Consider the following 22,400-nt stretch of genomic DNA (forward strand, 5'->3'; position numbering starts at 1 on the left):
CCGGTACAGCAGCCATTTTGGACGCCTCCAGCCACATGGGGATCATGGACGCCGCCATCTTGGACGACAGCCGGGATGCAGCAGGCCCCCGACACCGCCTCATCTGATACCCGCAGCGACACACCGACCCCTACGCTGGCATCCGTTACACTGGACCAAGCGAGACCGCACCAACTGGCCAGTTCCACAATGGACATTAAGGTAAATGGTCACGATACAATCTGCCTTTTTGACTCTGGGAGCACGGAGAGCTTCATCCACCCCGACACGGTGCGGCGTTGCTCTCTCCCAGTCCTGCCTGCGCAACAGCGGATCTCTATGGCCTCCGAGTCCCAGTCGGCGGACATCGGCGGCTACTGCGTGGTGACACTCGTAGTAGACGGGACCGCGTACGATCATTTTAAACTTCTGGTCCTGCCTGACCTCTGCGCTGCCGTCCTGCTGGGGTTAGATTTTCAGTGCCACCTTAAAAGTGTTACGATGGCGTACGGTGGACCCCTACCCCCACTCACAGTCCGCAGCCAGCAGCTTCCAAACTGCCCGCCGCGCACCAGGTGCAACCTCTCCACACTCAGAGTCACCCCCCCCCAACTGTTTGCTAACCTCACCCCCGACTGTAAGCCCATCGCCACAAAGAGCAGGCGATACAGTGCCGGGGACAGGGTTTTCATTAAAACCAAAGTGGAGCGGCTCCTGAAAGAAGGGATTATTGAGGGCAGCACCAGCCCCTGGCGAGCCCAGGTTGTGGTCGTTAAGACCGGCGAGAAGCAGCGCCTGGTCATCGACTACAGCCAGACAATAAATCGCTACACCCTGCTGGACGCCTACCCACTCCCCCGTATAGCTGATATGGTCAACCAGATCGCGCAGTACCGCGTCTTCTCGACCATTGACCTGAAATCAGCGTACCACCAGCTCCCCATCCGCCCTGAGGACCGCCAGTACACTGCCTTTGAGGCAAACGGCCGCCTCTATCACTTCCTTAGGGTTCCCTTTGGCGTCACCAACGGGGTCTCCGTCTTCCAAAGGGAGATGGACCGGATGGTAGATCAAAATGCGTTGCAGGCCACTTTCCCTTATCTGGACAATGTGACCATCTGCGGCCGTGACTTGCAGGACCATGACGCAAACCTCGAAAAATTCCTCCGCACCGTCCAACTCCTAAACCTGACATATAACAAGGAGAAGTGCATATTCCGCACAAACCGCCTCGCCATCCTTGGCTGTGTTGTGGAACACGGAGTCATCGGCCCCGACCCCGACCGGATGCGTCCCCTTATGGAACTTCCACTGCCCCACTGCCTCAAGGCCCTGAAGAGGTGCCTAGGGTTTTTCTCCTATTACGCCCAGTGGGTCCCCTACTATGCGGACAAGGCCCGTCCGCTGATCAAGTCCACCTCTTTTCCCTTGACGGCAGAGGCCCGCTTAGCCTTCCACCGTATCAAGGAGGACATTGCCAAAGCCACCATGCACGCAGTGGACGAATCCATCCCCTTCCAGGTGGAAAGCGACGCGTCTGACTTTGCCCTGGCCGCTACCCTCAATCAGGCGGGGAGACCCGTGGCCTTCTTTTCACGAACCCTCCAAGGCCCGGAGACCAGACACTCCGCTGTTGAGAAGGAGGCCCAGGCGATTGTGGAGGCTGTGCGTCATTGGAGGCACTACCTGGCCGGAAAACGATTTACCCTGCTCACTGACCAGCGTTCAGTTGCTTTTATGTTTAACAACAAGCAGAGGGGCAAAATCAAAAATGACAAGATCTTGAGGTGGAGAATCGAACTTTCCACCTACAACTACGAGATCTTGTACCGGCCCGGGAAGCTAAATGAACCCCCGGATGCGCTATCGCGTGGCACCTGCGCCAGCGCGCAGATCGATAGACTGCGGGCCCTCCACAATGACCTCTGCCACCCGGGGGTCACCAGGTTCTTCCACTTCATCAAGGCCCGCAACCTGCCTTACTCTATTGAGGAGGTCAGGACCATGACCAGGAACTGCCAAGTCTGCGCTGAGTGCAAACCGCACTTTTATAGACCAGACAGGGCCCACCTGATAAAAGCCACTCGCCCCTTCGAGCGCCTGAGCGTCGATTTTAAAGGGCCTCTCCCCTCCTCCGACCGCAATGTGTACTTCCTCAATATTATTGATGAGTACTCCCGTTTCCCGTTCGCCTTCCCCTGCCCGGACATGACCAGTGCCACGGTCATTAAATGTCTGAACAACCTCTTCACCCTGTTCGGCTTCCCCAGCTATATCCATAGCGACCGGGGCTCATCGTTTATGAGCGACGAACTCCGTCAGTACCTGCTAACTAGGGGTATTGCCACAAGCAGGACCACCAGTTACAACCCCCGGGGGAACGGACAGGTGGAAAGAGAAAATGCGACAGTTTGGAAGGCCGTCCTGCTAGCCTTAAAGTCTAGGGGCCTTCCAACCTCCCGCTGGCAGGATGTGCTCCCCGATGCGCTCCACTCTATTCGGTCACTGCTCTGCACTGCCACTAACGCCACCCCTCATGAGAAAATGTTTGTCTTCCCAAGGAAGTCCACATCGGGGACATCGCTACCGCCATGGCTGACGTCCCCAGGGCCGGTCCTACTGAGAAGACACGTGAGGACCCATAAAACGGACCCCCTGGTCGAGAGGGTCGACCTCCTCCACGCCAACCCCCAGTATGCTTACATCGCATACCCGGACGGGCGGGAGGACACAGTCTCCATAAGAGACCTTGCACCCTCGGGGGCCGCAGTAACCCACTACCCACTACCACCCCCCCCCACGATCCGATATCCAGCCCCAGCAGACGGCAGGCCTGGGCCCCGCGACCCGCTCGACATCTACGAGGACGACACGCCTGTGCCACAGCCTACGCTGGACTCGACGCCGGAAACTTCACTACCCCTGCCGTCGCCACGCAGATCACAGCGGCAGACAAGACCTCCGGAGAGACTCCAATACACTAACTTTTAATACACTTCACCCCGCCGGACTCAATTTTAAACAAGGGGTGAATGTGGTAAACCACTGTTTGTATTCCTGTTTGTCCTGTTTGTATTCCACTGTGTACATGCCTGGACATGCCTCGGCTGACTCCTCCCACAGGTCCTAGTATAAAGGTGACTGCTCCCCAGCCCTTAGTATCATGGACCGGTCGACCACACGAGGCAGACCTCCATTCTGTTGTTAATAAAAGCCTTTAGTTACTCTTCTAACTCTTCAGTCTTTTATGAGTAATTGATAGCGCATCAGTTATTTGTACCGTCAACTCGTCAATTTTGTTACGAATGCTGCGTGCATTCAGATAAAGAACTTTCAAATATGTTTTCTGACAATTTATTCCTGCTTTTACCCCTTTTACTACTTTACCTTTATCATTATACATTCTGTCCCTTCCTGACACGCTCTGGTTTTTAATTCCCCCACTGCTACCTTGCTCTATTGCCTTCTCCGCTGTCATTTTTATTTTTCGCTCTCTTAAAATCTCCCCCCACTAATTAGTTTAAAGCCCTCTCTACAGCCCTAGTTATTCGATTCGCCAGGACTCTAGTTCCAGCACTGGCCAAGTGAAGTCCGTCCCAACGGAACAGCTCTCTCCTGTCCCAGTACTGATGCCAGTGTCCCAGGAAGCAAAACCCATTTCTCCCACACCAGGCTTTGAGCCACGTATTTAACTCTCTAATTTTATTTACCCTAGCCAAATTTGCACGTGGCTCAGGTAGTAATCCAGAGATTATTACCCTTGTGGTTCTGCTTTTTAATTTGACCCCTAGCTGCTCAAACTCCCTCAGCAGAACCTCCTTCCTTGTCCTATCTATGTCGTTGGTACCAACATGGACCATGACAACTGGATCCTCCCCCTCCCACTCCAAGTTTCTCTCCAGCCCAGAGGAGATGTCCTTAACCCTGGCACCGGGCAGGCAACACAGCCTTCGGGACTCTCGCTCTCGGTTATCTATCCCCCTAACGATACTATCCCCTACCACTACAACATTTCTTTTATCTCCCCCCACTTGAATGGCCCCCCACTCCACGGTGCTGTGGCCAGGTTGCTCATCCTCCCCGCAGTCCCCGTTCCCATCCTCACAGGGAGTAAGAGCCTCAAACCTGTTGGACAAGAGCAAGGGCTGCGGCTCCTCCAACACTCCCTCCTGGATCTCCGTACCTGCCTCACTTCTAGTCACACCATCCTGACCCTGGCCACGGACTACATCTGAATTAATTAATCTAATTGGTGTGACTACCTCCTGATACACAGAGTCTGTCTCGGCCTTGAATGTATTCAATGACTCAGCCTGCACAGCTCTCTGGGGTTGAGAATTCCAAAGATTCACGACCCTCTGAGAGATGTAAGCAGGTGTGAGGCCATGGAGGGATTTGAAAACAAGGATGAGGATTTTAAAATTGAGGAGCCAGTGTCGGTCAGCAAGCACAGGGGTGATGGGTGAAGGGGACTTGATGTGTGCCCAAATAATAATGAGGCCTGAGGCCCAGTTTTGGGTCAGCCTTGGGCCTCCTGGTTGGGGGGCACACTCCGAGGCCTGAAATCGGGCCTCAAGGAATTTCGACCCCCCCAACAGTGAGTTGTGTGAAGGTGCTTGGATTGGGTGCATTCTGCCATCATAGATCTGTTACTGGCTACAGGCACGGCTGGCTTTTCATTCACCGCCATTCTTCAATCTTATGAATGTTGTCATGGTGATCCCACAGACCAGCAGAAGCCATGGATACTAAACTGATTAACTCCTTGAAAAGAGCTGGACAGATAATGGAGTAGGAATGGAACTGAAAGTAAGAGGGTTAAGGATAAAGACTGATGGTTATGAGTATTTAAGGAAACGCAAAGACTCTGTTGCAACCGTGGAAATGTCACCCGTGAAACGCAGTCGGCCAGGGCTGAATAATGGAGATTGTACGGGTGGACACGCATTCTGAAGCCATCAAAAATAAATTCTGAAGATCAGGCGATCAAATAAATTGGGCAGCGTAAATGATTGGACAGATTGGACATGGTCTATGGAAGGGATGGGTTTGATGGGTCGAATCACCTGATCCTTTTTCAGTGCTTTCTTACACAATGGGGACTTGGCATGTTCAGTTTGGTGTCCCATTTGCTGCATTGCAAAGTTTAAAGTTCGCCAATAAGCAATTAGTCTTCATATGACAGTGCAGTGAATTCGGGCCCAATATTTTGCTTATGACCGACCGACTGCTAGATCAACGCCTGTCCAATACCAAGCCCCAGGGAATGATGAAATGAAGGACATTTATTACAAATGTCAGAAGACAATGAAGCTGAAAATTGAGAATTGTTGGGTGATTCAGAAAAGGACGAAAATGAAGTGCTAAAAATCTGATTTAAAATGTGGAGCACGATATTAATGTTCTGGTAATGAACTTCCAATTAGAGGAATATTCAGCACAACTCAGTACAGTGAGAGGCAGCTTCCAGTTATACTGGTGGTCGAATTCAACTGAACAAACTGCTTGTGTCAAAGCTTTTAGGTACCTGGGGTTGTACTTTGCACATGAGGGAGTTGCTATTCTACCTTTTGGGGGGAAAATTGTGTATCGGTCATTTTAGAGTGCTAATATCAGCCGGGTACAAAGTTTAGTGCCCGGCGCTAATTATCACCTCCGACCGCAAAATTCGCCTCTATCGCCCCTGGAGGTGATTTAAGCGCTACACACCTCTCAAGGTGCTAATATCGGGGAGCGAGATGCTACCGAAGCTCAGGCGATGTCGTTACCATGGAAGCCAGACAGACTGGCGCCGTCCAGTTCTTAAAGGGGAGGGGCCATCTTGCTGGCCAGCCAAACCTGCTCATTGCAGCCTTGAATCTCGGCCTGGAGAGACCTCTAAAGCAAATGTGTTGGAAGCACTAATGGATAGGCCCAGGGAGAGAGCTCGATGCTTCAGCGACCAGGCATTGGTGGCTCTGATTGGTGCTGTTGAATGGAGATTGGCAGTGCTGTTCCCTGAGAGTGGCAGGAGGTCATTGCCCCGGGAGTTCCGAAGGATGTGGAGGGAGGTGGCTCAGCACGTCTCCTCAAGGAGCCTGGTGCCAAGGACCCACGCTCAATGTCGCAAGAAGTTCAATGACCTCACTTGGGTGGTCAGGGTGAGTGGCTGCTTTTCAATACCCCTACATCCCACCATCTCAACTTCACTCTGTGCCCAGATGGTTTAAAAAGCCAACTGCCCAACACTCATCCAAGAGCTATGGCCATCTCATAAAACTCACATGCACATCCCACACCTTGCACACATTAACAGCTATTCAACTATGGTAGGCACATCTGCCAAACACATGGCTGCACACTCACTTACACGCTGTCCTTTTTCTTGCAGGCCAAGCAGTCACATAACAGAGCAACAATGCACGGGAGGAGGACAGGCAGACCTACACCCCCTGAATGAGTTGGAGGACAGAGTCTACAGGCTCATTGCCAGCCAGGTCATAGGTGCCGTGGCCGGTGGAGAGGTCGACCCCCTTGAAGACAGCAATGGTATGTTCATCAGCTTTCTCTCCTCTCTCATACTGTTATGTCCGTGTATCTTAATGTTGTGTCCTTCAATAATCAGACAACAGACTGCAGGGAACGATTCAACAGGTGTTTACTGAATGAGGGTTACTCTAGAACTAACTGTACAGATCACTACTCGGGGTTTATATACAGGTGTGGTCACTGCCGGTACTACAGTATACAGGAGCTGTAAAAAGTAGTTCTCCCCTTAAAGGTACATACATTACACATACCACTTCCCCCTCACAACACCAGCCTTTTACACTTTCAATCCAACTAACTGTCTCCAGTCCTTGCTCCCTTCCTGCCCTCATGCTAAAGCCACTCTTATGCCTTCCTGCTTTCAGATAGTGAACCACCAGCTGACCAGCCTGTACCTCAGCCTGCCAGTGGCAGCGACGCGCCAGAGGAGGGGGAAGAGGCAGCTGGAGCCTCACCGCCTGCGTGTCCTGAGGGTGACACATCCGACACTGGGGCCACGCGTTCCCTGAAGGGGAGCAGGGAGTTAGTGTCTGATGAGGGTGAAGCTCCTGGACCCAGCGGGCTGCAGCAACGCCATGGGGGAAGGGAAGCTCGGGGGCCATCTCCCCAGAGGGTGAGTAGGCACACGAGTTCTGCTGCTCAGGACTCGGATGAGGACCTCAACATCGCGGCCATGAATACGCAGACCTTGAGCATGCACACTGAGCTCATGGGTGCAATGGCAAGGATGCCTGACAGCATGGAAGTACTTGCTAGGAGAGTGGAGGAGTCCACCGCTAGCACAGCTGTCATCTGTGCGCAAACCCTTGAACTCATCCTTGCCTCATTGCAGAGGATGGTTGAATTGCAGGGAGACCGTGGGGAACCAGAGCCCATGCCGTGTGTAATGGGTGAGGTGGCAGGATCTATTGCAGCACAGGCCGACGCAACGCAACGGCTTAGTGCTGCAATCAAGTCATTGGTTGGTGCCATCCAGTCTCAGACTGCTCTCATGCAGTCTCAGATTGATGTCACGCAAGCGCTGACTGCTGTCATCCTCGCTGGGTCGCCCACAGTCCACCGGGGATCTTACGGTACCGCAGCAGACCAGCAATCTGTGCTTGAGCAGATTGCTCCGGATACTGAGGTACTGCCCCATGGAAGTGGCAGTGTGTCGGTCAGTCAGGAAGGTGCCATCCTCTCTCAGGATGATAGCATTCCTGCTCCCACCACTGCCACTTCCCCATTGCACTTGCCACGGGCTGCAACACAGCCAGCCCAGACTGCTGCCGCCCATGCAGAGTTGGTGCAGTCTGCAGCCGGGCCCTCCAGGCCCAGAGCTGGTCGAGGGCGTCCTTCAAGGCTATCTCCAGTCTCTGGATCCAACATTCAGCAGCCTTCCGCCAGCCTTGTTGCAGTCACTGGGCCACATTACGGAGGAGCAGTAGGGTGGGAAGGGGGGAAGTACGCAGGGGATGGAGGTCTCCCTTGAAGGCCGAAAAGTAGAATTTTTTAATAAATGGGAATGTTTGTGGGAAAGTTCAATGTTGATGTTATTGTATTTGTTTACTGTTTTGCCGCTTATCTCCATGTTGTGAGAACACGTTTTGTTAGTTCATTAATTGTTGGGTTTGTTTCTAATTGTTTGTCCTGAATAAATGACAGAGTTTGTAATATAAATAAAAAAAATTATTGTTACTTTACATCTTTGCTGATTTGAGTCATTGGAGCTTTGCCCGGCAATAGTGGCTGCGGGATGTTTGCGATGATGTGCTTCTTCATCCCAGAAGCCATCTTCTCTGTAATTCGTTAGAAGCGGTGTCTTATCAGGCGTTCACGGACAGCCCTTGCAGAGGCAACATTGAGCGCCTCCCTCCCACATTGGTGCTGCTGATCCTCCTCCTCCTGAGGTGGTGTACCAATCCCTGGTGGCAATGGCTGGGTCCTCATAATTACAAGGTTGTGAATCATGCAGCACACAACAATGAAAAGCGAGACTCGCTCGGGAGAGTACTGCAGGGCTCCTCCAGAGTGGTCAAGGCACCGGAACCATTGTTTCAAGGCGCCGATCGTCTGCTCAATGAGGTTCCTGGTGACGCTATGCTCTCATTGTATTGCAGATCAGCAGGAGTGTTGGGGTTATGGAGCGGTGTCATCAGCCAGGTGCAGAGTGGATAACCCTTGTCCCCGAGGAGCCATCCACTAGGTAGATGCGGTGGTTGGAAGTGGTCTGGGACACCGGTCTGGGACACCAGTCTGGCGTAGGATAAAAGCATTGTGGCTGCTGCCAGGATAGCGGGCATTGACGGCGAGGATGCGCTGTCTATGGTCACACACCAACTGGACATTCAGAGAGTGGAAGCCCTTGCGGTTTCGGCACACCTCTGCATTCTCATGAGGTGCCCACAATGCCACATGCGTGCAGTCAATGGCACCCTGAAACATGGGGAAGCCTACTATTCTACCAAAGCCACATGCGCATTCGCGCTGTTAGTCCCAGGTCATGGGGAAAGAGATGTACTGCCTTTTCCTTTTGTACAGAGCACTTGTCACCTCCCGGATGCAACAATGGATAGTGAACTGGGAGATATTCGCTATGTCCTCAGTTGAAGCCTGGAAGGAGCCGCTGGCGTAGAGATTCAGAGTCACCGTCACCTTCACTGCCACTGACAGAGACGCCCTGGTCCTGAGCTGAGGCTGTAAATCTGGTTGCAGAAGGTAGCAAAGCTCAGTGACCACTTGCTCAGCCTTCTGAAACACTGCTCCTCAGACAAATGAATGTAGGAGAATAGCCCCAGAATACCCTGGGAGGGTAAGGTCTCCTGTTCAGAGGCCTGTTGGCCCTCCTCCCTTTGGCCACGTTTGCCATTCTCTCTCTGCGCCTCTGCTGCCTCCGAAGGTGAAGCTGGAGGACGACGCCCCGAGTTAGTACAGCCCCCATAAAATCTTCTAAATGTGCTAAATATGAAGGTCAAATAACTAGGAACCTCAGTAGTGGTGCTGAGGATCAAAACTCCTTTGGACAGCATTAAATCTCTCCAGACGTCTCTCTCCCTCTCAACCTGCGTGTACCAAAAATGTTGGCGACAAGAAAAAGCAGGAAGCGCACGCCTTTAAATAGCGCTCCCCCAGCCCCTTCCCGACTTGAAAACATTCCCCTCTACCTGTTGTTCCTAGCGGCAGGCGCTAAGACGGGGGCGCTAATCAATTTCCGGTCCGGGGCGCTACCGGGGCGTTGCACGCTTGCATGACGTCACGATCTGCAGGCGCAGGCGATCGTGGCGGTTGTGTTTAGCGCCAGCCCAAAACGACAGGTCAATTTTGCGAGCGGCGCTCAAATCACCGCGCTCAAATTGCCACGCTCAGGCACTAAGTTGCTGGCGCCCCGTTAGCACCCCCCCTATGGCGCTAACCAACCAAAAATTTCCCCCTTCATCTCCAGAGCTTCAGAAAGCTTTGGCATTTCATTTTTTTTTCTCTGTGCATAAACTGTGCAAATATTTTGAATTTAGTTTGAATGTTGGAGGAAACAGTTCCACAAGTGGCTTTCTGTCACCTCATCATCTCCCCCTCCTCAGCAGTCGCCAAAATTAAGATTCACTGTCCGTAGAAAACGGCAAGCACACATAAAACCAACCATTTATCAGACGTTGCCTGGATATGGAAACTCGCCTTCCGGGGAAAGGATCTTCCCCAAATCTTTCCTTCTTGTTGTAGCTATGGGACAAAGGCACCTATTCACTGGGTAAAATTGCATGAAAAAGCCCATCAAACGTGACCTTCACTAGCTTGTTCTCCATCAGGGGCCTAATCAAAATTGCTCAACTGGAAATCAATGCAGTGTTCCGTGTCCTTTCCTTGCAATGAGTCAGTGTGTTCCGGGGGAGTCATTGCGCAGAACAAAGAGGCACTGTTATTTCCTCTGTGATGCATATCTGGTACTTTGTTGTAAAGTCAGTTCTCCCATCTCCTCACGGAGCAAGGCACAGAAGGTTGAAATCCATCCGTGCAATATTACTAACAAAGACACTCATGACATTTCACAAATAACCTGGTTTAAACTCATTTAAAATAACTTGCTTAAAGCCATCATTAAAATATTGAACAAAGGAATATCATACAAGTGCATTAATACCACGCAGCACAAATTCAAATCTCGCAGTGTGCAGTCTTTCCTCAATTAGTTTGGGCATCGTACAACACATCATTTTGATCACCCCCTTGTGCACTGTTGAATGTGGTCTGTTGCCATTGGTGACAAAGTACCATTCCCAGTACATAGTACTGCCCCATATTGTTATTACATTGTACACCACCTGACTAATCCATCTCATTAGATCAATACAATGGCTATTGTCACTTTAGAAGAGGAAAGAATTAAAGCGGAGAGACCGAGCAATTCCCTATGCCGAGGAAGAAAAATCAGAGAGGGAGAGCTGTCATTGGAACATTCCTGGGCATCTCTTCACACTTAGAGCAGTAATTGCAGAACCCTGGGACCAGGCCCCCTGCCTTCCTCCCTCTTGTTTACTCGTGTACAGCTCAGGGTGAATTAACACGATGATTCACACCACAGTACAGACGTCAGGTCAGGCAATAACATCAGAGCAGAGGGGTCACTACCACACTGCTACGCTTTGTGTTGACTATGTGGTTCCTCATTATAACCTTCACTCCGCTGCTTGTAACAGCGAGGGAAAGAAAGCATCCATTAACCCCAAGGGGGAGCTTGATATGAATGTCAAAGTTAATCAGTGTGCTGTCTCAGTAATTGTAGTGTTAATAACATTTCCTCATTGTGCATCTGTAGTTAGATGCTGCTGTATTTAATCAGTGCTGGTTGGATTAATTGAGACAGCTCTTGTTCCAAACAGGTAGCATATCTGTTATATTGTGCTTAGCTTTTTTACTGGGTGATGAAGCATTCCTGTGACCCTCATTCCTCACAGTAAACAGCCTCATTTTCAGATTTTTCTATTACAAGTTTTCTATTTATTCCCTTTGCATTTCTTCTGTATTTTTATGTCTAAGTGGTTCATATTTTGCCAGCAAATTATGGATGTTTCTGGGATGACACTGGACTTTTTTTCTTCTCTTCAGTAAATTGGTGAAAATCTAGATATGAGTGAAGAGTGAAGGCTTGCCAGTAGAAAGTTTTAGTGGACAATTCATCAGTGCTTCTCTTGAGGACCCCTCCTGTTCCAAAGTGACTTCACAAACATTATTTGTTAAGGGCTTGTCAAAAGCCAATCATGAAAACCTTGTGCAGTATTACAAAGCTGTGTGGGACAATTGAAAAGGGAGTGCAGTATTTAACGCCAGGTCAGACCGCCTTTGCCAGGTATCTTATAGTGCAACAGAGGGGAAAAGGAGGGGAGGTTGGCCCAGGAGCGTAGCGGGCATAGAAGGCAAATAAAGCATGGTAGGCACTTATCCAGTCAGTGGGTTTACCGCCAAAGAGTCAGCTACCTGGGCACGATGAAGGAGCAGAGAATGATAGGCTTATGTGTGAGTGACTGTGCCATCTGGTCAACAAGATCTGGAGGGACAATCTACCATTCACACTGCTTACCAGTGGTGCTAAAGGTCACGACTGTCATCTGACCTTCATGCCACAGGGTCCTTCCAGGCACCGACGGGAGATACCTCAGGAGTCAGATGGTTTACGGTGCACCATTCATTATATATGTGATTGGATTGTTGGTTGAGGCAAGGATGGCAGCATGTCTAAAGTCAAGGATGCCATCCATATACCTTGGGGAAAGCCACCAATTTGGAGAGAACTTTAACTTCCTCTGCTGCTGGTGCTCACTTCTGAAGTTTACATAGGCGGGTATGTGATGAAGCAGAGTTTCAGTTAACTCCTTAATGGAACTGCAGGCACCAGAATGGCTGACTCTTGCGATGTCTGCTTGGTGCGCCGGAAAGGACTGGGGCACGGCTGTTGAGGGCCGCTGTGATATACACCGATAGTGCGGTGAAGATGAAAATCTCTCTTTGGAGCTCTTTTGGATTAAATTACACAGTTCAGTCAGACCTCCCCTCCCCCCATGTCCATGCACTGCTCCCACTCTTGCCCGGGTAGTGTCTCCTATGCACTCTCAGGCTACCCTCTCCTCGTCCTCCGGGCAATGCCTGCTGTGCCTATGTGCTGGGAATGAAAACCCCTGCCCCTTCCCTTGTACAACTAACTTACAGGCCTGATTTATGTGTTCAGAACTCAATTTTTATTCCCCGCCATACAATTCTGTGCAAACGTCTCTTAATTGGCCTTTAACAAGGCCTTAACCAGTGCATTACTCTTTCTAATAGTCTTGCTGTCATTTACTCACATCTACTTTTTCATTAAACTTAACACCCAGAGAAAAATGAGGCCCAAATTGGCCAACAGGCTTCACAGATATCAGCGCTGGTTACAACACATTTCCTGAATTTAACGTATCACAAAATTCAGCACAATAGCAACACAATAACAAACTGCAACATCACTGTACATTAACACGGTGCTCATATGGTGGCCGACTGCTCTGGATGCTGCGCAGCAACGAGCTTGGCAGCCAGCAGAAATAAAGCCCCAGAAATGACCTCCAAGACACAAGAGAAGCAGGCCAAAGCCATGGACCAACTGAAGCCGATGTGAACATTGTCAAACAACTTGTGTCCGTACAAACGCATCGCGATGGCGAAGGCTGCTTTTGAGTAAGCGATGTACACCGAGATCCCAGTGAGGGTCAGAGCACCTGGAACACAAAGAACAGGTGACGTTAGGACTTCAACCTCAAAATATATCCACACGTTTGCCTTTTTTTGTGTTGACGCCAAGGAATATTCACCTTGGGCTAGGGGAAAGGACCATTTTCCATTTCAGGTGCCCAGTGCCATCAAGCCCAGGTTTAGCAGTTAAATGCAGCAAGTAGAACCAATCTCAAGAGTATCCCCTACTGCACCAGTGTGACACTTCTCCATTTCCTTACACCACTTTTGAGGCTTCTCTGCGAAAAACTGCCCATTTAGAGGGCCCACACTAGGGGCTGGATTTCACATGGAGTCCTTCCAACTGGTAGTCGGACGTCACTTTGATCTCGTCAGTCTGGGCTGAATTTGAACCCAAGTCCCAGAGGTAGAAGCTCAGCGTCTAACGCACTGCACATCCAGGCCTTCACCATACGTCAGAGCCAAGGTACTCTGTGGGCTGAGTTTTGTTCAGTTGTTAGCCAGTGAGAAATACCAGCTTGGAGAAGTCCCGCTGACCTCTGACCTCTGATCCCACTCACTGGATCACCAGGGAGACCAACCAGCGGCTGCTTTTAACGTTTGATCTCCACCACTACATGCACCAGCTGACAGAAGAGAATCTTTTGAAAGGGTCAAGGTGGTCCAGGTAAGGACTAACAAACTGCAGTACTAACCTCTGGAATTCCCTTCCTAAAGCTCTCTACCTCCTTAAAACTGACCTCTTTCACCAAGCCTTTGGTCACCTGTTCTAATAAGTCTTTATGTGGCTCGGTGTTAAATTTTGTTTGAAAACGCTCCTGTAAAGCGCCTTGAGACGTTTTACTATGTTAAAGGCGCTATATAAATGAAAGTTGTCCTACACATACTGTGGCAAAGCACTTAGATTTCACCATATTTTAGAATAACATTTCACTGCAAATAAACGACTACAAAGCAGTGGAATCTTTTATTACAGGGAGCAGGTCATTTACCTGCCTCCTCCGTTGATCAAAGGTGTGTGACACAGAGGGAGGCAGAACTGAAAGGAGAGTTAACTAACGGCAGGAGGAGGGAAGAGAACATGTTTTGTAAAATATCATGGTACACAGTTTGACACTGTTTGAGGAAGGTGTTTTGGCAGGTCTTGCTTTACACTGATTCCACATTTTGCCACAATCCCATGTCATCCCTTTTCCAGGATAGTAACTTATTGAAGGATTTTCTTTAGTACCTATCACAGTGCTGATTCAATCACACAGGATTGCTGATTATTACCAGGGACTGATAGCTCAGCTTCATCAGCCGAACAGAAACACACAGACGGTGGGAAGAGTCTCTCACATTTAGGTGCTTCTCGTCTCTCAAACGTCTCCTGTTGCTGGGCTCCTGAGGAGCATCGGTTCAGGCAGAGATACCAGCTGGTTCACAAGCTAAATATAGATGAGGCAGATCATTTGGACAGTCCTAAGTTCATCCATTCAAAAATAACATATGTTACCACACCCCCTGAATTCATCTAATTGTGTATCTGGATGAATGTAAGCTCTTACGCTTTCCCACCCAGAAGATTTACATCATCTGTGCCATTTAACGTCTTGTATACTTTTATAAGAACTTAGAAAATCATAATGTGATTAGAGAGAGTCAATATGGTTTTATGAAAGGGAAATCATGTTTAACAAATTAATTAGAGTTTTTTCAGGATGTAACTAGCAGGGTAGGTAAAGGGGAACTAGTGGGTGTAGTATATTCGGATTTCCAAAAGACATTCGATAAGGTCGTACATAAAAGTTTGCTCAACAAGATATGGGGTTGGGGTAATATATTAGCATGGATAGAGGATTGGTTAACGAACAGAGGGTAGGGATAAATGGGTCATTTCCAATTGGCACGCTGTAACTGGTGGGGTGCCACTTGGGCCCCAGCTATTTACAATCTATATTAATGACTTAGATGAAGGGACCGAGTGCAATGTATCCAAGTTTGCTGATGATACAAAGCTAGGTGGGAAAGTAAGCTGTGAGGAGAACACAAAGAGCCTGCAAAGGGATACAGACAGGTTAATGAGCGGGCAATAAGGTGGCAGATGGAGTATAATGTGGGGAAATGTGAGGTTATTCACTTTGGTAGGAAGAATAGAAAAACAATATTTTTTAAATGGTGAGAAACTATTAAATGTTAGTGTTCAGAGAGATTTAGGTGTCCTCCTCCAGGAAACACAGAAAGCTAGCATGCAGGTACAGCAAGCAATAAAGAAGGCAAATGACATGTTGGCCTTTATTGCAAGGAGGTTGGAGGACAAGAGTAAGGAAGTCTTGCTACAATTGTACAGGGCCTTGGTGAGACCACACCTGGAATACTGTGCACAGTTTTGGTCTCCTTATCTAAGGAAGGATATACTTGCCTTGGAGGCGGTGCAATGAAGGTTCACTAGATTGATTCCTGGGATGAGAGGGCTGTCCTATGATGAGAGATTGTGTAGCATGGGCCTATACTCTCTGGGGTTTAGAAGAATGAGAGGTGATCTCATTGAAACATATAAGATTCTGAGGGGGATTGACAGGGTAGATGCTGAGATGTTGTTTCCCCCTGGCTGGAGAGTCTAGAACTAGGGGGCATAGTCTCAGGATAAGGGGTCGGCCATTTAAGACTGAGAAAGGGAGGAATGTCTTCACTCAGAAGGGTTGTGAATCTTTGGAATTCTCTACCTGAAAGGGCTGTGGATGCTGAGTCGTTGAGTATATTCAAGGCTGTGATAGATTTTTGGACTCTAGGGGAATCAAGGGATATGGAGATCAGGCGGGAAAGTGGAGTTGAGGTCGAAGATCAGCCATGATCTTATTGAATGGCGAAGCAGGCTCGAGGGGCAGTATGGCCTACTCCTGCTCTTTGTTCTTCTCTTTTCAGTCCCCTCTTTTCAAGACTGACACAGGTTATGTTGCAATCACGCCCACCAGTGCCCCCCCCCCCAGTGCTGACCCCCTCGGAGTTTATGGGGTCAGTGGGAGGGGGTGCGACTTTGGGCGTATCTCTGGTGCCCACCAGCGTTGCATGTCCGAAACAGTTTAAGAACAGTGAATCAAATCTCCAACCTAAATACTGAGGGGAAACCCTTTGGGGCCTGAGCGCCATGTGACTGGTGCCAGCACTGTGTGCACCTGCGCACAAATGGTCCGGCCCGATCCGACCAGCTAATGTCAAGTCATCTTATTTACATCACTCTGGACACACCAGGAATGCCGGAGCTGTATTAGTGTGTACCAGTGACGGAGAGCTGGCTGCCTGTTGTGAGCCAGGCGCTTTCCCAGCATGGGGGAGGAGGAGCATGGGAAAAAGGGGAGAAAAGTGGCATGGAGGGGGGGATCGGGTATATGGGGAACCAAGGTCAGAGGTGACTGGGGGGCACCAAGGTCCGAGGTACTGGGGGGCAAAGGGCAGAGGTGACTGGGGGGGCACAGGGCAGAGGTGACTGGGGGGGCACAGGGCAGAGGTGACTGGGGGGGCACAGGACAGAGGTGACGGGGGCACAGGACAGAGGTGACTGGGGGGCACAGGGCAGAGGTGACTGGGGGGGCACAGGGCAGAGGTGACTGGGGGGCACAGGGCAGAGGTGACTGGGGGGCAAAGGGCAGAGGTGACTGGGGGGCACAGGGCAGAGGTGACTGGGGGGCACAGGGCAGAGGTGACTGGGGGGCACAGGGCAGAGGTGACTGGGGGGGCACAGGGCAGAGGTGACTGGGGGGGCACAGGGCAGAGGTGACTGGGGGGGCGCAGGGCAGAGGTGACTGGGGGCCACAGGGCAGAGGTGACTGGGGGGCAAAGGGCAGAGGTGACTGGGGGCAAAGGGCAGAGGTGACTGGGGGGGCACAGGGCAGAGGTGACTGGGGGGGCGCAGGGCAGAGGTGACTGGGGGCACAGGGCAGAGGTGACTGGGGGGCAAAGGGCAGAGGTGACTGGGGGGGCACAGGGCAGAGGTGACTGGGGGGGCACAGGGCAGAGGCGGCTGGGGGGGCACAGGACAGAGGTGACTGGGGGGGCACAGGACAGAGGTGACTGGGGGGCAAAGGGCAGAGGTGACTGGGGGGGCACAGGGCAGAGGTGACTGGGGGGCACAGGGCAGAGGTGACTGGATTTAAAGGCGGCATCCCCTTCAGCAACAAATCAAAAAGTGCAGGTGCTCCAGCCCCACTATGGGGCGGGCACCTATTTGAAATGCAAGTCAAGAGTCTAATGAGCCCCGTACCCAACCTGTGTGCTGACTCCCAGCCCCCTCCACATTCAACGCTGCATTGGGTGCATTGAGATCCTCGGGTGCCTTGTAGGGTTCAAGTCACTGTTCCCGATCTTCCAGTGTGACTGTCATCATATTATCAGCCCCTTTATTTGTACAGAGTAATTTAAAATTCAACTAAGATCATTTTTTTAAAAACCTGTGTAAAATCTTCAGGGTTAAAGCATTAACAAATGATAACATATCGAGGGGCCATTACATTGTCACTTTCAAACCAATGCAAAAATGTTTTGAGTGCTCATCAATGCAGAGTAAGAGTATAAAAAGAAAGACTTGCATTTATATAGCGCCTTTCACGACCACCGGACGTCCCAAAGCGCTTTACAGCCAGTGAAGTCGTTTTTGAAATGTGATCACTGTTGTAATGTAGGAAAACATAACTGAGGAGACGGCCAAGAACACTAGAGCCTTCAAGTGTGAGATCTTCTACAGGAGGTCACCTCACACTGGTTTTAGTTTGCAAAGACTGCGGTATAACTCCAGCCGAAATAAATTCATAAGAGCTGGCACATGTGGCAAGATGTCTCCAAGATCATGTCCCTCGCCATCAGTCACACAATTAATTCAGTAAATCTCACAGTTTCTCTTCCAATTGTCTCTGTGGTTTTATTATGCACCAATTTAATCTCGTCCTATTTTGCGATGGTTGATTAGCCTTTCTCCTGGTTAGGAGCGGTACTGATTTATCAGTCCTATTACTTCAACTGTTCTTTTGCACTTCAATTATCCTCCATTTATCCTCATAATCTTCCCATCCTTCCAATCTATTTAAAATATAAAATAATGAATGCAACCACTCCCAGCTTACACTGAAATTACTTCCCTCTGCACTTACCTTTTTCTCCAAGAGATTCTGTACATGTTGTTGAAGATTAATAATGACATTTTTATCTTCTATATTTAATAGGACTTTGAAATTTCATGCCAATGCTCAATCATGGGCAGTTTTGTGCTGCGGATCTGCACCAATTAGTAACTGTTAAGACTGGGCGGGCGCATTTCATATAGGGTCTTAAAATACTCCTGTGCAGCGCCTTGGGACATTTTACTACGTTAAAGGCGCTATATAAATACAAGTTGTTGTTGTTGTTGACTTATGCCCATTTTATGTTCAGGCGTATTCTAATGAGATCTGCAGGAAATTTGAGTGGAACTTGACATCAGCGGGAACGGGCGGATTGTCGGGTCTAACTTCCGACTTCCGCCCATGGAGGAGATTCCAGAACAGGGTGCTCACAGCTGTCAGCGGGCCTCCAGATGTGAACCCAGCTCCCACTGTACAACACACCGTGCTGCACACCCAGCTTCATTTCCTGCCCCCCATTATTGCTGGAATTTTCACAAGATCCTGCTGTTCACCAACATGGTGACATATGTCACATGTGTTGTGTATGTACCTTTAAGAGAATAACTGGTCTCAGACTGCAGTACCAGCAGTGACCACCCCTGTATAAAAGGCGCTAGTGAGCCTCTGTTGTTTCAGTTTCACTATTGACTTCCACCAGTAAAGACTTATTTTGTTCCACTCCTGCTGTCCGTGTCTCAATCATTCACGGACGTAATACTGGCGACGAGCAGATACGAACCTACCTACAGTCTGCACCACCTCCTGGGATCCATTCCTACAGCGAAGTGAGCAGAGGTCGAGGCCAGAAAGAAAAGAAAGTAAGAGGCAGTAGAAACGGACGTCGACCGTGGGCATCCGCCCTGTGTTGCAGAGTTGAAGATTGCTGGAGAAGCTGTCGGATGCGGGGCCTGGTTCCTGTCGACGGTGTTTCAGCTAATCGGGCTGGTGGCAGGTAGTGCACTGATCCTTCCTGGGCTGCGGCGGTCGCGAACTCGAGCGGGTGGTTTGCAACGGGGCCGAGCAGCGTTGTCGGGAAGAAGAGAGAGAGAGGGTGGAGCACACAGGGCGTGGCCGGTGCTACGAAGCCGGGCTGCGTATAGACCCGCGAAGAGGGAGGCAAGAGTCCCACAGGGTTGTTCCACGACGGGAAAATAATTTAAAAAAAATATTAAACGCGCAAGAAACCGTGGAAAGCAGCGCTAACAACAGCGGGGAAGAAGGCAAAGCGCGGGAGGCGCCATCTTAATCAGCGGGGAAGAAGGCAAAGCGCGGGAGGTGCCATTTTGTTAAATCGGGGAAGAAGGCAAAGCGCGGGAGGTGCCATTTTAGATTTGCAAGATGCCGAAGACTGGCTGTATCACTGCTTTTGATAATACAATAGAGGACTGGACCACGTATGTGGAAAGAGTCGAGGTATATTTCGAGGCAAACGAAATAGCGGAGGAGAAAAAGGCATCGATATTGCTAAACTTAATGGGCGCTAGAACGTACAACCTATTGCGGGACCTGATTACTCCAGCCAAACCGAAGGCAAAGAGTTTTAACGAAATTGTTGCTGTCCTACAGGAACACCTAAACCCTGCACCGCTGTTGATAGCAGAAAGATTTAAATTCCACAGGAGAACTCAGCACAAAGATGAGAGCAATGCTGAGTATCTTACGGAACTACGCAAGCTATCAAAGCACTGCCAGTTCAGAGCAGGACTGGCAGATACCCTACGGGACAAATTTGTCTATGGACTCCTGAGTGAAGGAACACAGAAGAAGTTACTCTCAGAGAAACAGCTGACGCTAGATAAGGCTTTCAGCGTGGCAGTATCATATGAAGCAGCAGCCAGGGGAGCTGCAGAAATTCAACAAAAACCACAGGAATACGGCACCCACGAAATGACACGGGGATTTGCAAAATGTTATCGCTGCGGCAGAACTAACCATGACCAGAAGGACTGCTGGTCCAAAGACAAAATATGCAGGCAATGCAGGAAGATGGGACACATTGCATGAGTTTGCAGGTCTGGGAAGAAGACCAGCGACAACAAAAAGGCTACTAAGGAACCATACAAGAAAGTACAAAAGATGACGGACAATAGTTCCGAAGACCAGATGAGCGATAGTGAATCCGGGAACAGGAGACTAAGCTGTCTCAAACTTCACAATGTAATCGCAAAAGAGGATCACCGAACCATTTGGGTCACCCTCACGATAGCAGGGTCCCAAGTTAAAATGGAATTGGATACAGGATCAGCGCTAACCGTCATGAATCGACGAGACTACGAGTGGCTATTTTCACATATACCCTTGAGAGAGACATCCATCGTCTTGACGACGTATACGGGGCAAAAAGTATACCCCAGAGGAAAAATAAGGGTGCCTGTTGAATACAACGGCAAGAAAATACGGAAATTGTATCTCTACATACTGCCAAATGGTGGACCACCGTTATTGGGACGGGAATGGATCAGGAAGATAAACTTAGATTGGCACTCCATTCATGCAATGACGGTGGACAGTAAAAAAGATGAAGATGTCACTCCTGGACGATTGTCAACAATCTTAGCTAACGCCAAAGAGGTATTTCAACAAGAACTGGGCACGCTTAAAGGCGTAACCGCCTCGATAAAAATAGAAGAGAATGCAGTTCCCAAGTTTTTCAAAGCAAGACCGGTACCATATGCAATTCGCCCAGCCGTCGAGGCAGAGCTGGAGAATCTGGAGAAGGCGGGCGTGTTGTCTAAGGTCGACTGGAGCAAGTGGGCGACACCCATCGTTCCTGTCATGAAGAAAACGTTAAGCAATAAGTCCGGGGAGCCAAGGAAGATTCGCATCTGTGGGGATTTCAAGGTGACGGTGAACCCTGTCCTTCACACAGTACAATATCCTCTTCCAAGGATAGAAGACATCTTCGCCTCACTGTCTGGAGGGAAGCGTTTTACAAAAATTGACCTAGCACAAGCATATTTGCAGATGGAGGTTGACGAGTCCTCTAGGAAGTATCTCACGATAAACACTCACAAAGGTCTTTACCAGTATCATCGATTGGTATTCGGAGTAGCATCGGCTCCGGCGATATGGCAAAGAGCGATGGAACAAGTCCTGCAAGGGATTCCGGGGACTCAATGTTACTTGGACGACATCCTTGTGACAGGTGAAGATGACAGTGAACACCTTAACAACCTAGAACAGGTGCTCACTAGACTACGGGAACATGGGCTGCGAGCCAACCGCCCCAAGTGCGAATTTTTTAAGAAACAGATATCGTACTGTGGCCACATGATTGATGAAGAGGGGTTACATAAGTCCCCTGACAAAATTGAAGCGGTTGTTAAGGCCCCAGTGCCTGAAAATGTGTTGCAACTGAGGTCATTCCTCGGATTGGTGAATTACTATCATAAGTTTTTGCCGAATTTGTCGACAATTCTGCACCCACTGAACGCCCTGCTACGAACGGGGGTAGCATGGAAATGGAGCAATGATTGTAAGCGTGCTTTTCAGAAGAGTAAGGACTTAATCACTTCAAGGGAAGTATTGGCTCACTACAACCCAGCACTGCCGATCAGACTGGCGTGTGATGCGTCTCCCTACGGCATTGGGGCAGTACTGTCACATAAATTCCTTGATGGGTTAGAGAGGCCGATAGCTTTTGTGTCACACTCGTTAACTTCTGCCGAGCGTAACTACGCCCAGATTGACAGAGAGGCCCTCAGCCTAGTGTGGGGGGTGAAGAAGTTCAATCACTACCTGCACGGTCAAAAATTTACTCTACTAACCGATCATCAACCTCTTGTCTCCATTTTCAACCCTCAGAAGGGCGTACCGATAATGACAGCACAACGGCTGCAGAGATGGTCCCTTTTCCTAGGGGCACACCAATATGACATCGAGTACAAAGGAACTAAACAGCATGGAAATGCTGATGGATTGTCACGCCTACCGTTGCCGACGGTGGAAGAAGAAGACCTTGCAGTGGATCCAATGGAGTTATTCCACTCGACCATAGTCGAATGTCTCCCTGTGACGAATGCAAACATAGAAAAGGAAACACGGAATGACCCGACACTATCA

The 22,400-nt window shown here is 49.7% G+C and overlaps 1 protein-coding gene across 1 annotated transcript in view; it reads right to left on the bottom strand.

The window, feature by feature from the left end:
• Nucleotides 1-10,537: 10,537 nt before the first annotated feature.
• tmem235b (transmembrane protein 235b) overlaps nucleotides 10,538-22,400 on the bottom strand; it is a 101,366-nt gene continuing 89,503 nt past the window's right edge. The window contains exon 4 of the mRNA XM_085963774.1: nucleotides 10,538-13,226. Within this exon, the coding sequence (XP_085819900.1) occupies nucleotides 12,994-13,226 (233 nt within the window). The 3' untranslated portion in view covers nucleotides 10,538-12,993. The remainder of the gene's footprint in view (nucleotides 13,227-22,400) is intronic.

Source organism: Somniosus microcephalus, chromosome 21 (genome assembly GCF_052327205.1).
Source record: "Somniosus microcephalus isolate GS21.2 chromosome 21, FLI_Smic_1.0, whole genome shotgun sequence".
NCBI lineage: Eukaryota > Metazoa > Chordata > Chondrichthyes > Squaliformes > Somniosidae > Somniosus > Somniosus microcephalus.